At 59.1% G+C, this 13,760-nt stretch overlaps 2 protein-coding genes across 2 annotated transcripts; one reads left to right on the top strand and one right to left on the bottom strand.

The window, feature by feature from the left end:
- Positions 1-854: 854 nt before the first annotated feature.
- LOC106486400 (cathepsin G-like) lies at positions 855-2,899 on the bottom strand. The gene is made up of 5 exons (XM_013944976.2): positions 2,807-2,899; positions 2,566-2,710; positions 2,245-2,380; positions 1,713-1,964; positions 855-1,370 (listed from the first exon to the last, which is right to left on the bottom strand). Exons 1-5 carry the CDS (start codon positions 2,868-2,870, stop codon positions 1,239-1,241), a joined length of 729 nt encoding a protein of 242 aa, XP_013800430.1. The 5' UTR covers positions 2,871-2,899; the 3' UTR covers positions 855-1,238.
- Positions 2,900-9,430: 6,531 nt separating this feature from the next.
- S1PR4 (sphingosine-1-phosphate receptor 4) lies at positions 9,431-13,383 on the top strand. The gene is made up of 2 exons (XM_013944975.2): positions 9,431-9,520; positions 10,428-13,383. The coding sequence occupies exon 2, from the start codon at positions 10,623-10,625 to the stop codon at positions 11,847-11,849; it is 1,227 nt and encodes a 408-aa protein (XP_013800429.1). The 5' UTR covers positions 9,431-9,520; positions 10,428-10,622; the 3' UTR covers positions 11,850-13,383.
- Positions 13,384-13,760: the final 377 nt, after the last annotated feature.

The following is a 13,760-nucleotide window of genomic DNA, read 5'->3' as shown; positions in this document are numbered from 1 at the left end:
CATGGGCGCTGAAGGCGAAAGTGACGTAGTTTCCCTTCATCCCAGGAAATGACAGGGAGAACATGAGAGCCGATGTCCTGGGTCAGACCACAGGCCTATCTAGGCCATCTCCTCTCTCTGACAGAGGCAACTACTGGAAGCCCAGGGAAGATCATGAGAACAGGGCGATCATCCTGTTCCCTTGAATTGGACGTGGTTTCTGTATTTCTGAAATTCTCCACTGGCTTTCCCCTCCACAAACCAGTCCCATCTCCCCTTGAACTTGCACAAACTTCCAGCATCCTGTACCAGCAAGTTCTACAGCTTAATTCACTATGGAGGCACTATCCCTGCCCTTGTGTCCTTCTCTGGGAAAGCACCTGGCCCTCTCTGCTCTGGATATGAGAGACACCATCAGAAACTAGCAGGGGTGAAAGTGGAGAGCAGGGCTCAGAGCGGCGCTGGTCTGCGGTTAGGCCAGTCGCTTTACAGCCAGTGCAGCTGTGAAGGAGAGGCTGGTGCAAGGTGTTGGGGTTGCAGCCCGGGGGCACTTCGGGAGAGGGGCTAGAGCATCCTCTGCGGGGAGCACCAGCTTTCCGCTGCCTGCAACGGGAGGGTTGCAAGCTCTTTTTGTTGTGTGCTGCTGCTAGAACAGTCTCTTCTCATGCTGTGCCACCAGGTCTGGGCTTGTCTTCCCAAGAGGGAGAAAAACAAGCAGAGGAAGGGCAGCTGCAGCTGTCCCTCTCCAAGTCTGCCAGCTACCCATTGGCTGAGGAGCTGCTGCTGCTGCCAGCAGGCTGACCCCATGCCTTCACTAGCTAAACCCTCCCTCCCTGCTCCCCAGGGATGAGGTACGAGAAAGGAGGAGATGGACGCTCTGCAAAATGCAGCTCCAAGTTTACTGTGGGTGTTACATGTGTGGCAAGGTTCAAGCAGGGACAAGGGGCATCTGCAAAGGAAACGGGGTCCTGGTAGCTCAGCCTCTTTCTAGGGCCATCTGGGACAATCCCTGCCTCCACCAAGGTGATTTAGCATGGCTCAGGACTATCTTCATGAAACGGGCAGGGACCTGGACATGCAGCAGCCCCAGAATGGCGAGTCCCCGTCCTGGGTAAAGAAAGGGATCCTTGTGCCCACCCACTCAGTCACGCTGGCTCCCAGGGAGAGGGGAGGGAGTCAAGCCTTCAGCAGAGGCAGGAGGGAAACCAGTGCAGGGCTCCAAGGCCGCACTGATGCTGGAGCAAGTCCTGCTGCTGCCACTACTTCATGGTTTTTCTGATCCAGGGCAGGTAGTTGCCAATGCGGGTGTAGACCCCAGGAGGCTTTTTGTACCCAAAGGAAACGATGCCTTCGGCCACGTTATTGCACACCAGAGGCCCACCAGAATCTCCCTGCGGAGAGATGTGAGAGGGGTTTTAGAGACCTCTTCCAGGTGGGAACAGGTTCGCCCTGGTCCTTCGCTTCCCAGGCCCTGCCAGCAGGGCCGTCTCTGCTCCGGCTCTGCAGCTCTGCTCCTGCCCCACACGCCTGCCCTCGTGGAGGAGCTGTGTGGGAAGGCAGGACGGGGCTCTGCCCCGGCACCACAAGCGGACCATGCTCTTGGGGCACCCAGGGAGCTAGTCCACGTGGGGGCTGGGAATCGAGGGCCTGTCACCCCTCTTGGGAACCAGCTACCAGGGATCCCGCCCGCCCTGGGGCCAAGCCCAGCCCCCTGGCCCTGCTTCAGCTTGTACCTGGCTGGAGTCGTTGCGCTCGTGAAAGCTGCCAGCACAGACCATGCCGTTGTTGAGCTGTGGGTACAAGAGGATGCATTTCCTGCGGCTGAAGATGGAGATTTTGGTCTCAAAGAGCTTGTCGGTCTGCTGGTCCTCCTCAATCCGGCCCCATCCTGCCACGCTGCACCTGGTGCCCGTTTGGAGGTCGCTGCTGGTCTTGGGCAGCGCAATGGTCTTGACATACTTGTTGAGAGTGGCCTTCGCTGTCAGCTGGGAGAGAGCAAGGTGTTTGGAGAAGGCCGTGAGCAGAACGGCAGGCAGACGCTTCACGCGCAGAGGCAGGCGAGGTCTAGCAGGGCTGCAAGCTCTGGTGAGCTGCCGTGGGCATGGCACCCAGCACCTGTGGCTCCCTCCCAGCTCCCTCCCAGTCCGCAGAAGGAGCTGATGGTCTGCAGAAGGAGCTAAAAGCATGAAGGTGCCCTGCCCAGCCGCTGTCAGCCCTGCGGTCCCACTCCACCCAGGCTCTCTGCCTGCCGCAAGACTGCCTTGCCTTGAGGAGCATGATGTCGTTGGACACCGTTTTGGTGTCGTATTCAGGGTGCGGGTGGTATCTGAGAACTCCCCGGATCTGCTGGGTTGTCTCTGGTTCGTTGATGTTGTGAGCACCCAGGATGACCGTGATGTTCCTGGCCGTGGCAGCAGAGGGGAGAGAGGGACAAAAGGGTTTGGGTCTCACCTGCTTCCCTCTCCAGTCGTGGGCAGGTGGAGAGAGCTGCTCGGTGGAGGAGAAAGAGGAACCTGCTCCAAAATGCTGATGGACCTCAGTGGCAGGGGAGAGCAAGGGGATAAAACCCCTGTGTGAATTACTTACCCCAGGCAGTGTGCGGCTGTCATCACCCAGGAAGGGGCCACCAAGAAGCCCCCACAGGCAAACCTACCAAACTTCAGGTACGCCATGTAAGGGTGGGAGTGGGGCTGAGCCTCATGGCCCCCCACGATCTGACCCCGCAGAGCACCTGCAAGACATCCCACCGCAGGATGAGCCGGCAGCTGCCGAGGGCATAGCCCAGGCCAGCAGCCTCGTCTCACCAGCCCGCAGCACCCCGGCTTACTGGTATTGGCCCAAGGGCAGGAGAGCAGGAGCAGCAGGGCCAGCAGCAGCTGAGGCTGGCGCATCTCTTCCCCCGGCTGAACGCTCCTTCCAAGCTGTGTGGAAGGCTGAGTCTCCCAGTGCCCGTGAGCTATTATTATACCCTGTGACCCACTGTACCCAACAGTCCGGAAACCATGTGCGATGGCCTGATTGCGCTAATCAGAGCAGTGCAGCATCCCCATGGGTCTATCTGCATCTCCTCTGCCCCGGCCCCTCACATGCCCCACGTGCTCTGAGGCTGCGATCGCTGGGAACTGAGCAGGGCAGAGGGAGCCCAGCGTGCTCCTGCCCCAGGGCCACGGTGCTGCCAACCAATGGAGGCACGCTGGAGTGTTTTCAGGGTGAGATTTGGCATTTCTCCCCAGTCTGGCTGCAGGACAAATCACAGCTGGCTGCTTCAAAGTGTGGTAACCTGGAGCCCTGGCAATCGGGGCATCTTGCACTGTATCTTCCTTGACGCACTCCGCTTCCTCCTGGGGTAGTCAGGTCAATTCACAGTTTGTCCGCAAGTGCAACGACTGTGAATGCTCTTTCTCCTCCACGATTTTCCCTCTGCAGCTGGTCTGGCCGCCATCGCATCTGTCCAAACAGGGCCGGGGGAAGCCTTCATCTACCTTGCTCTGGATTCTCTGCTCTCTCCTTTCCCTGACCAGAAATCACCCAGTAGTCAGGCTGCAACTGTAGTCTTTACTTTGACTCAAGCAAGGTGTGACTTGGTTAAGTGCTAAACCGGGCACAAATTCTCGGCTGTCAGGGAGGCAGTGTTAAGGGTGGCTGGGGCTGGCTTGCTGTGCTCTGTGTCCCCCTGGGCTGCTGTCGCATGATGCTCTGCTTGGAGGCAAACCGCAGCCTGCATCTCTTTACAGATGTGCCTCTGCTTTCCTGGCCAGGGGGCTACCACCCCTCAGAGGCCAGCATGAGTGCTAGACCCCAGCCCTGCACAGCAGCCCGAGTTTACTGGTTTCGCCTTCTGCAATCTCAGACCTTTGTGCTAAAACCAGGTGGAGCAAAGGCAGAGCCCAGCTAACCCTGATTCATCTATCAGTGGCCCCCAGGGAACATCCCCACAGCCCAAACCAGCGGCCCCATGCCCGCCTCCACCCTTGCCATGTTTGATGCTCAGTGTTAAGCAGGATCTGCCCTTGCCAGTCAGCAGACCGGCCACCTGCCCAGCCACCCTCATCCCTTCCTGGCCTTGTGGGCCTGAGCACTGGCCATTGCTGGGCCTGGGGCTCAGGACACCAGGTTCTTCCTATTCCTGACTCCGACGCTGCCTTGGCTGGTGACAGTGAAGCCCTTTCCTCTGCTGCAAAGGCAAGCATTTTCCTATTGAAATGGCATGCAGAGCTGTGGGGGCAGGGGGAGGGGGGGAATGCCCCCTTTTGACCCTTTCAGTGCTTGCATTTTCCATCTGGTAGACCTGGCCAGGAATCTCCCAGCAGCTCTGACTGGGGTCATTGCAGGCTCTCTACGGGAAGCTAGTTTAAGTGAGCTAATTTGGGCTTGTAACTGCAGCTGGTAGTTGGTGAAAAAAAACAAAGATGAAGGTAATAGAACAAGCGGCACCCTGAGGCTTTAATGCTGTTCCCCCTCAGTTGGAGGCCTAATCCTTGGTCCTGCTGTGGGACATCTTCCTACTGCAGGAGCCTGTCTGTGCCCTGTGGGAGGCACTGGGAGGGCTGGGGGCCGAGCTGCTTCTTGGCCGGCACAGCCTGGGGAGGGCGTTCGAGGGAGAGCCGCAGTCTGAGAACAGAAAACCCCTGAAATGGTTCCTGGAAGTAAAATCAGAGTATGTGGGTAGGTATAAGCAACCCAACAGATAAGGCATCCCCCTCGCACTGCCCGGAGCAGGCTCCGGCAGGCCGGGGAGCTGCTCGGGGCAGGGCGCTGGGAGCAGGGGCGTCCTGCATGCCGCTCCCTGGGCATCAGGAAGGTGTTTGATTACCACCTCGCTTAAAAGCATACAGATAAAGGGCTCCTCCCTCGAGCCTGTGCCCAGCGGTGACCCCGTGCAAGGCTTTGCTTTCTCCCTGCTTGCAGTGGTGCTGAACAGAGAGCTCGGAACTGGGGCCACTGGAGTTTGTTCATTGCTCTGTAATGGCCAAGTGCTCAGCAGCACTAGGGCCAGCCTACACTGAAGAAAGCAGAAAACAGGCAGCAGGCGCCTGTCCCAAACTGCTTAGCATTCATGGGTGCGAAGGACAGGCAGGGAGGAGACGGAGGAAAGGATTTACCCGGCACAGGACCGTGAGCGACGATGCTTGGGAGACGCCAGTGCTCTGCAGACAGCGTGCAGCAGCCCGGCGGCGCTAACCGCAGGGAGGCGTGTGCTCGCTCTTCCTGCACCAGGCTCCGGCTCACTGCAAACCTGCTGGCGTGGCGCTTGCTCCCCCACCCCACTGGCGGCCCGCTGTGCGGGCATCACCCTGGTTGTTTACGCCAAGCCCTCCCCGGCCTGTTTCCTCCCCTCCCAAACACTGGAGGAAACAGGCCCCAGCCGCAGGCTGGGGCAGAGCCGCTTCCACGAGGGCTCCTGGGTGCTCAGGGCTGGACACCCCGCTGGGTCTCCGGAGCAGCCGCATGGCCTTGACCCTGCTGGGCACCCAGTGCTGAGCAGGGCTGGAGGGAGCCACGGTGCTGGGGACACGGCTGTGCCAGAGACACCACAGTGCCAGGGACACCGCGGTGCCGGGGATGCTGCAGTGCCAGGGACACGGCTATGTCGGGGACACGGCAGTGCTGGGGCACCACAGCGCCAGGGACACAGGCATGCTGGGGCCCCCTGTGGCATGGAGTGGCACGAGGGGAGAACGGGGCTGGTCCCGGGCCCAGCAGGAGCACCAGCGCTGGGCATGGTGCTTGCGCTGAGCGGGTCTGGTGCCCCCAGCCCCCAGTTATCCAGGCCAAAGTCCAGCCCCAGGGAGGGGAGGGATCACATCTCTGGCAATGGCTGGCAGTGCCGGGAGCAGCATGGAGCACTGCAGCGAGACTCGGGAATGAGCATCTGTGGCACGCTCGGTCTGGAGGGGTGCAGAGGGATCAGCACCGCTGGAGCGCCCATCTGGTGGGAGCTGAGCACTGGAAACACTCAGCACCTTTTGCTAGGGATCAGTCAAAAGGTCAAACCTCAGACCTGTCCCAGAGGAGGAAAAGGTGCCTCACCGTGGGGGGACAGGGAGCCCACTGATGGGCTTTGTTGGGATGTCTTCAAAGTAATGCTGTTTTTTTTCAGGGGGGTGCTTTATGCAGCTGTTTGGTTTCCATTTGGGTGTTTAATGGTTTTGCATTAAGCAAATGCAAAGTTCCTATTGCAAAGCAACACAAAGAAAAAAAAATTGACGACACTTTGCCATTTAAGGTCGTTAATATGGTCAAAAGGAGATGATCCTGAGACTTTCTTGTTGTCCTCCTCCAAATCCAGAGATTCACTGCAGGGGTTTCCCACAGAGACGCCCCGGTTTCAGTGAACCCGCTGTGCTGGGACTCTGCTTCGAGCACGGTGAGGGGCCTCACTGGCTCGTCCCAGCTCCTTGGGCCAGGAGCACCCTGCTGCCCCGGGGACTGGGATGCGTCGCTGGAAGGGTGACACTAACCGCTGCACAGTGGGGGACTGGAGTGAGGAAACGCAACCGGCAGATGCCACCCATCGTTTCTAAACCAGCACAACTCCACCCTTCCTGGAGCAGAAAAACACCTGCCAGGCGCGGGTGCTCAGGTCATGCTGGGGGCAGGCCAGGCGGCGCAAGGTGGGGGAGCCTGGCAGGACAGGGATGGGGATGTCCGCTACCCGCGTGCCAGCCTGGGGGCCACTAGACACGCTCCGGGGCCGCCCCACCACAGCTGAGCTCCCCACTGAGCTTCACTCGTCTTGCTTTTCTAATCAGAATTTCTGAAAATACAAGTTTTAATCAGGACTGTGCAGCAGCACAGCAGGAAAACCTCAACTGAAATCGCTGATATTTTATCTTGCATTTGTAGTTTGCTCTCTTTCCCCCTTGGCTGCTCAGAGTTCAGGCACATCAGTCACTCCATCGCAATGTCTTTGCAGTAACGTGGCATGCTGTTTGCCCTCATTTACTGCAGCTTCTTCTTCTGTTTTGCAGCTTGACACTTTGCTGTTAAACATGCATTTTTCATCTCTTTTCCATGATCCCTTTCTTTGTTGCATGAAGTTTGGGCTGAGCAAAAATTAATAAGGCAGAAGGCCTAGCTTTTAAAAATTGTTTGATGGGTAAATAAAACTACCTCTGGCATGTGCTGGGTACACAAGTAGCTTGCATTTGAGTTAACAGGCTGAACCTGGCCCTAGGTATAACCCAGAGGCCAAACGTATAAATGGGTTCAGACAGGAATTAGGGAGGTTTTGTGAAGGACAAATCCATTGATGACTATTAATTGCAATGCCACAGACACAAACTCTGCTGAGTAACCGATGCTGGCAGAGTTTGATCAGGGAAAGGGGTGCTCCGTCCTTGGCCTGTTTTCCATGTCATTCCCTCAACGCGTGCCCAGAGCAGCACGCTGGGCTGAGGGAGCCTGTGGGCTGGTTTGGCGTGCAGCCTTGCCTCCAAAGGTTTTCAGAGGTACCAGAACCAGGGACCTGCCAGGACAGCGCGCCAGTGGGCCTGGAGCGGGAGGGATGGGGCATCAGCACCAAGTCTCCCCGAAGCCCTGTGGAGCCGTGACCTGGAGCCTGGGCAGTCCCCAGGGTCTGTAGGACGCTCTGGAGGACTCGGCTGCGGCAGTGGGGCTGCAGGCCAGCACGGAGCAGTGCCGTTTTCCCGGCCGGCCCTGCCCATTGGCGCTGCTGACAGCTGCCGGAGCCGGGAATAGCTCTGCTGGGCCTCGCGCCACAGCTCTGCCGGCAGCTGGGCCCGGCTGCTCCCGCCGGCACCGCGGCTCACCGTGGGGCCGCGGTGGATTTTCCTTCCCACAACCGAGGTGGCGGCTGGTCCGCTGATCCGAGCCCTGTTCCCGCAGCCTGGGGGTGCCCGGCCGAGGGTCGGGCAGCGCCGGCCGGGCTGGCACTGCTGGTGCCTCCCAGCCGGCCCGTGGCTGCCAGCAGCCTGTTTCTAGCAGATCGTGGTCTTGATCTGAAGGAAAGCGATGAGGCGCTGCAGGACCAGGCCCCCCCCACCGCCCCTTCCTTTCGCAGAGGGAACATCCGAACTGAGGCAGCAGCAAAGCAGAAGTACTGAGATAAAGCGCAGGCCACATCTGGGGAGACAGTGCCGGGCGCTGCTGCGCGGCAGCAGGAACCCGCCTCGCTGCCCTCCCTCCGGCGGCGCTGGCGGTGGGGACCTCTGCCCCCAGCTGCCCGCAGCGGGGAGACCCAGCCCGGCCCGGCCCGGCCCCGCCGGGCTCTGCAGCGCCTTCCCATGCCGCTGCCGGTGTGGACGGGGCTGGAGCTGGTGGCCGCACGAAACCTGGGCGCTGGTCCCGAGAGGCTGTGGGAGGCAGGTGCCGGGACAGCGCAAGGGACGAGACTTTGGCTCCCTGGGACAGCTCTGCGCACAACCAGCACTGCCGGTTTTCGGCGGTATCTGACACCTTTGGGCAGAACCTGTGGTACCCTGGTGGCCCCAGTGCCAGGGGCAAGCGCGCTGAGCTGTCCCAGCCACCCGCCCGCTGGCCGAAGCCTTTGCCTGCCACCCGCCCCATGCTCTGCTTCACTCTCCCCAACACAGATCTTGCTCCTGACAGATTTCTCCCCTCTGAGACCACTCACGTGCCGCCAGCTCTCTGAGCAGCTACTTAGGGCTGCCGGCAAGGCAAGTTTTCTCATCTTTTGGTCTTTATAGGGACTCCCCACCAATTCTGTCCTCTGCTTTGCAGAGCAGACATGTTAGCTGGAGGCCCAACCCAGAGCAGGAATAAACCAGGGACAACGTGCAGGACTCACTCTTGCCCTGTCAGTTCCCATGCTGTGCTGGCAGTGCCCAGCCCTGCCAGGAGTGTGCCCTTCGTGCTAAATGTGCAACCTTGCACTCCTCCCCTCGGGATTGCACCGCGCTCATGGCCCTGTCTCCCTGCTGATTTCCGCTCCTACAATCTTGGGGTTATCTACTGACTTTATCAGCTTGAGTTTCTTTCCACTCTGCTGATAGAGGAGCCCAAAACATCGCTTGAGAAGGTGGAATGGGGAGGATGGAGCTTTTGACAAGAACAGCTTTGCTTGCATGTTTCCTTCTGCAGTAAGGACCCCTTTCGCGTTTTCCACTTGTCCGTTCCATGATCTCTCTTGGATCCTTCCATCCATCAAGCAGTGTGTCACTCCCAGGATAACTCCCTGCTTGCCATGCCAACAGGGGAAATCCGCTCTTCGCTCCAAGCCTGGGGGCCTTTCCATGACTTTGTGCCAGTGTGGAGTAAGAGCATAGGTGAAAGCAGAAAGCTTGGGACAGCTTCTGCTGCGATCCTGAGTTAAAAGGTGCTCGCTCTTTCTTCGCTCTATGCCCTTTTGCAGCTGTTTTGGGTGGGTCCATCCTGCAGAGAAATGTGGTTGATGTTGTAACTTCCCTTTTTTCACTTTGGTAGGTAGAAATCTCACTTATTTGGCACAAGGAACCCTCCCCACTACCTACTCTGCACTGGGCCTCGGACAAGCAGCTGGTGAGCACTGCTACCTGCTGAGCCTTCCTCACCCACAAGAGCCTCGCGCTGGTAATGGCAGGTGAGTTGCAAGGCAAATTCAACAGCCGGGATGGGAATAGCATGCTGCAGGGATTCCTCTCCAGTCAGGGTGTGCAGGCACAGGGAGCAGCTCAATGATGGATATTATCATTGTGGTCATGTCAGGGCTCTGGACTGAGGTCCCAGCGTAGCCCTTTGCCTCTTCTGCAATGCTGGGCAAGACACATCAGCTTTGTGCCTCAGTTTCCCTGCCTGTGACCTAAGCAATGGGAAGACTCTGACCCATCTCTAGCAGGTGTTTGGAGAGCTGGAGGCAGAGGGGCAGTGTCAGGGCACATGTAGGGATCCGAGCAGCTGGTTTCCTGCAAGAGGGATGGAACTGAGCCATGAATTCAGACACGCAGGTGCCCAGACTTCCTGCATTGGCAGGGCAGGACTTGGATGGACGTGTACCAAGAGACAGGTTGGAGCTGGGCCCATGGAGGAGCCCAGAGGAATCAGAGCCAGGAGCTTCCTCCTGGAGAAGGTGCACGGGTGGTGCACAGGACAGCAGATTATGGGACAGTTGCTCTCTGCAAGGCTCAAGGATTAATTTAATACCACAAAGGGCAAAGTACTCAGTGCCTCAGGCTGTCTTGATGCTGTTGCTAGCACTTAGCCTTGCTCAGCCCAGCAGATCCTACCCAGCGAGCTGGTAGGTGTTACCCCATTCCACCCAGCCTGCCCCAGCTTGAAGAGGGGCCTGACATGTTGCCTCATTCATGTACCATCTTCACAACCGCAGCAAAGCTGAGAATAGCCAGATCCTTACTGAGAAATGATAACAACCGTCAGAAACTCTGTCAATACTCTAGTTCACAACAGGAAACTTTATTAAACAACAGGAAGCTCATGCTCACGCGTGGACTTACAAAACCTCTCACTCTCTTCTCCCCTTGTTCTTTCAGTGCCGCAGAGCTGGCAGACGGGACTCTGACTCTCATCTCCACACTGGACAGGGCTGCTGGGCTCAGAGCTGGTCCCCTCTGTGTGACAGAGTCCCTCAGCTGCCTCCAACCTCAGAAAGAGGTTGCTCTGCTCCAAACCCCACCTCAATCCTTGCTCCATTGTGCATCCCTTAGCTGCTGACCCAGGCTCAGAAGATGGATGGTCTGGGCCTGAGCTGGCTGGTGAATCACTCCCATCCCCTTCCTCCAGGCTCTGCTCGATACCCTGAGCTCAGTGTTGACCTGCTCAGCAGGAAAGGAGTCTGCCTGCAGCTGGCTGCCACAAGGAATGTCAACATCATCCTGCAGCACTACAATTTCACAGGCAAGCTGACCAACCGTCAGTCCCAGGATGAAGGCATGAGCCTCATCCGCACAACCTTTGTCATCATCAGCTGCATCATCATCCTGGAGAACCTGCTGGTGCTGCTGGCCATCCTGCGGTGCCTGCGAGCCCGCCGCTGGGTCTATTCCTGCATTGCCAGCATCACTGTGAGCGACCTGCTGGCAGGCATCGCCTACCTCTCCAATCTCTGCCTCTCAGGCAAGAAGACCTTCCAGCTCTCACCTCAGCTCTGGTTCCTACGGGAGGGCATCCTCTTCATCGCACTGGCAGCCTCCACCTTCAGCCTGCTGGTGACTGCCATCGAGCGCTACAGCGCCATGGTAAGGCCGATTGCTGAGAACGAGGCCAGCAAGACCCTGCGCCTGCGGGGCCTCATCATATCCTGCTGGCTGCTGGCCTTGGTCATTGGACTGCTTCCGCTGCTGGGCTGGAACTGTCTGTGTGACTTCAACGCCTGTTCCGTCCTCCTGCCTCTCTACTCCAAGAACTACATCCTTTTCTCTGTGGTCATGTTCAGCATCATCCTTCTAGGGATCGTTGGCCTCTACATCTCCATCTATCAGCTGGTCCAGGCCAGTTCCAAGCAAACCAGTTCTCGGCACAGCCGCAAACGGTCCCTGCGCTTGCTCAAGACTGTACTGATGATCCTGGGTGCCTTCATCATTTGCTGGAGCCCCCTGTTCGCCCTGTTGCTCTTTGATGCCTTCTGTGAGACCCAGACCTGCAGACACCTCCACAGCCTGGACTGGACCTTGGCTCTGGCCATGCTCAACTCTGGCATTAACCCCATCATTTACTCCCTCCGGAGCGTAGAGGTGCGCCGCGCCGTGGGAAGCCTGCTGTGCTGCTGCTGTGTCCGGGCTGGGCTTTGCAAGCCCGGGAGCTGCTTGGTCATCACAGACATCAACTCCGGCTCATCCACAGAGAGCTCCTTGCGCTACCGGGACAGCTTCCGCAGCTCTGTAGCCCTGAATGCCCGGCCCAGGGCACCCCTCTCCAGCAACTCCAGCATGATGAGCAATCTCCCCAGCCTCTGAGAGGCTGTGGGGAGAGCAGGGGAGGACCAGACAGCCTGCTAGGACCTTGTGCTGCCAGTCCTGGCCTGGCAGAGCTGGGGCCTTGGGTTCAGCTCAGACTGAGAGGGTACAACCCCACCACAGTGGTTAACTGTAGCCAGGCTTTCCAGTCCCGTGGACTGGGATGTTGCTTTGGTGTGCGTGTAACATGGGGAAAGGCACTGGTCCTGGGATGGGGGTGGGTGATAAGGGGGCGTAGATGCTCTGCTGAGACAGCTGCCATGCCCAAGGTTATAAGGGGGCTCTGCTCCACGTGTGCGTGTACATAGATGCTGTGCCTCTCCAGACAGAGGGCATCTTGCCCAGGATCTAGTAAGGGAGGGCTGGGTACCCCTGCCAAGACTGTCCCCAGCTGCTTGGGATCAGGATGGGCTGGCAGAGTGGCCAGTCCACATCATGCAGGCTGGAGGCAATCCCTGAGTCTTCTCCTGCCATTTACAGCCTCCTGGAACTGCCGTGGTGGGCACAGCTGCAGTGAAAGGATGCAGGGAGGATGCCTTGCCACTGAGTTGAGAATAACTGGGTTTGCAAGCGAAACGGGGTGGGGGGGGGTGCAGCTCAGACAGCGCTGCAGCACGGCATGACCAGCTCCGGGCTGGCAGAGGGCTGCAGCGACAGCCCAATCTCTTACCACAGCGCAGAGGCTTGGCACTCGGCCTGGGCAAATGCTGTGGCCACACTTACAGTCCAGCAGGGAGACCTCCGAGCCCAGCCATGTCTCCGGGCATGGGGCTGCACCTTCAAGGCAGCCCCAGCACCACCACAGGCAGACAGAGGAATCCACAATGACTCAGGACTCTGGTGCCCTTGTGCGTGGCAGAGCCACCTTCCCCATCTGGCCAAGCCTCACAGGTGACGGGCACCTGCAGAGCACAGGGCTGCCCTGCTGTGGCCTTCCAGGGAGGCAAGCTGTGCTCCAGCAAACCTGCCAGGATCTGAGATCCCAGCACAGGGGAGATGCTACTGTGGCTGGGGCACTGCCGGAAGGCTGAGCAGCAGTGTCCAGGCAGCTTTGCACTCTGCTGTCTCCAGCGAGCTTTGGATCACACCTGAGCAGAAGCAGCAGGAATTGTTTCCTCTTCCTTTCTGGGCCACAAAAGCTGCCTCCTTCCAGAAAACTTTTTGCAAACAGGGTTTTGCAACAGATTGTTTACAAGAATCACTGCAACAGCCTGAAACAGAGTCATCACCATGGGGCCAGAGCATGGTGGAGCCTGCCCCAAGCCCTTCCGAATTCCGAGGCAGCTGGCGAAGGGAATGGTGAGGTCTGACCTGGCCGCATTCAGAGGCAGGGGCAGCCTGCGCTCTGCCAGGGAAATGCTCTGAGTGTCCCCACCCTGCTGTGAGCTGGTCCTTTATAGCCTCACTCCACTGCCCCAGGGCCGAGCGTTGCTGCCCAGCACCCGAATGGTGCTGCTGCCGCTGCCCTGGACCTGCAGGCCAGCCGCTGCTGGCTGCTGGCCAGTGCCTCCACATGGGCAGAGCACCCCGAGCACTGCAGCCCCACGGTGGGAGCTGGCAAGGCACCCAGGTGGGCACCCACAGGGCTCGGCCGGCAGGAGGCTGCGCTGCACAGGGGGCTGCTCCGGGGCGAAGCCGGCCAGACCAAGCGGGCGTCGAGCAGCGCCCAGCGGCCCACCCGGGCGGTTCTACGCTGTGCTGCAGGGGAGCCTGGCCCCCTGGCCCCTCTCCTGGCGGGGCCTGATGGACCCGGCAGGGCTCCGAAGGGCACCTCCCGCTGCACCTCTGCTTCCTGCTCCTCCGTCCCCGCAGCAAGAAACCACAGTGGCGTCCCAGCGCCTCCCCTCCCCGCGCAAGGCAGTCAAAGGCAGCAGGCCCGGAAGGGAAGCTCCTGGAGGCCTGAAACCTCCC

Source organism: Apteryx mantelli, chromosome 30, assembly GCF_036417845.1.
Source record: "Apteryx mantelli isolate bAptMan1 chromosome 30, bAptMan1.hap1, whole genome shotgun sequence".
Taxonomy (NCBI): domain Eukaryota; kingdom Metazoa; phylum Chordata; class Aves; order Apterygiformes; family Apterygidae; genus Apteryx; species Apteryx mantelli.
Note: the sequence above shows the minus strand (reverse complement) of the source record. Positions and strands in the feature narration are given on the sequence as shown.

What these genes read in the sequence shown, in the direction of transcription:
- LOC106486400 (XM_013944976.2), bottom strand. Translation starts at nt 2,870, where the DNA reads ATGCGCCAGCCTCAGCTGCTGCTGGCCCTGCTGCTCCTGCTCTCCTGC. An exon ending in CTGCCCTTGGGCCAATACCA is followed by an intron (nt 2,711 to 2,806) that starts GTAAGCCGGGGT and finishes GATGTCTTGCAG; the next exon opens with GTGCTCTGCGGGGTCAGATC. An exon ending in AGCGCAACGACTCCAGCCAG is followed by an intron (nt 1,371 to 1,712) that starts GTACAAGCTGAA and finishes ATCTCTCCGCAG; the next exon opens with GGAGATTCTGGTGGGCCTCT.
- S1PR4 (XM_013944975.2), top strand. Translation starts at nt 10,623, where the DNA reads ATGGATGGTCTGGGCCTGAGCTGGCTGGTGAATCACTCCCATCCCCTT.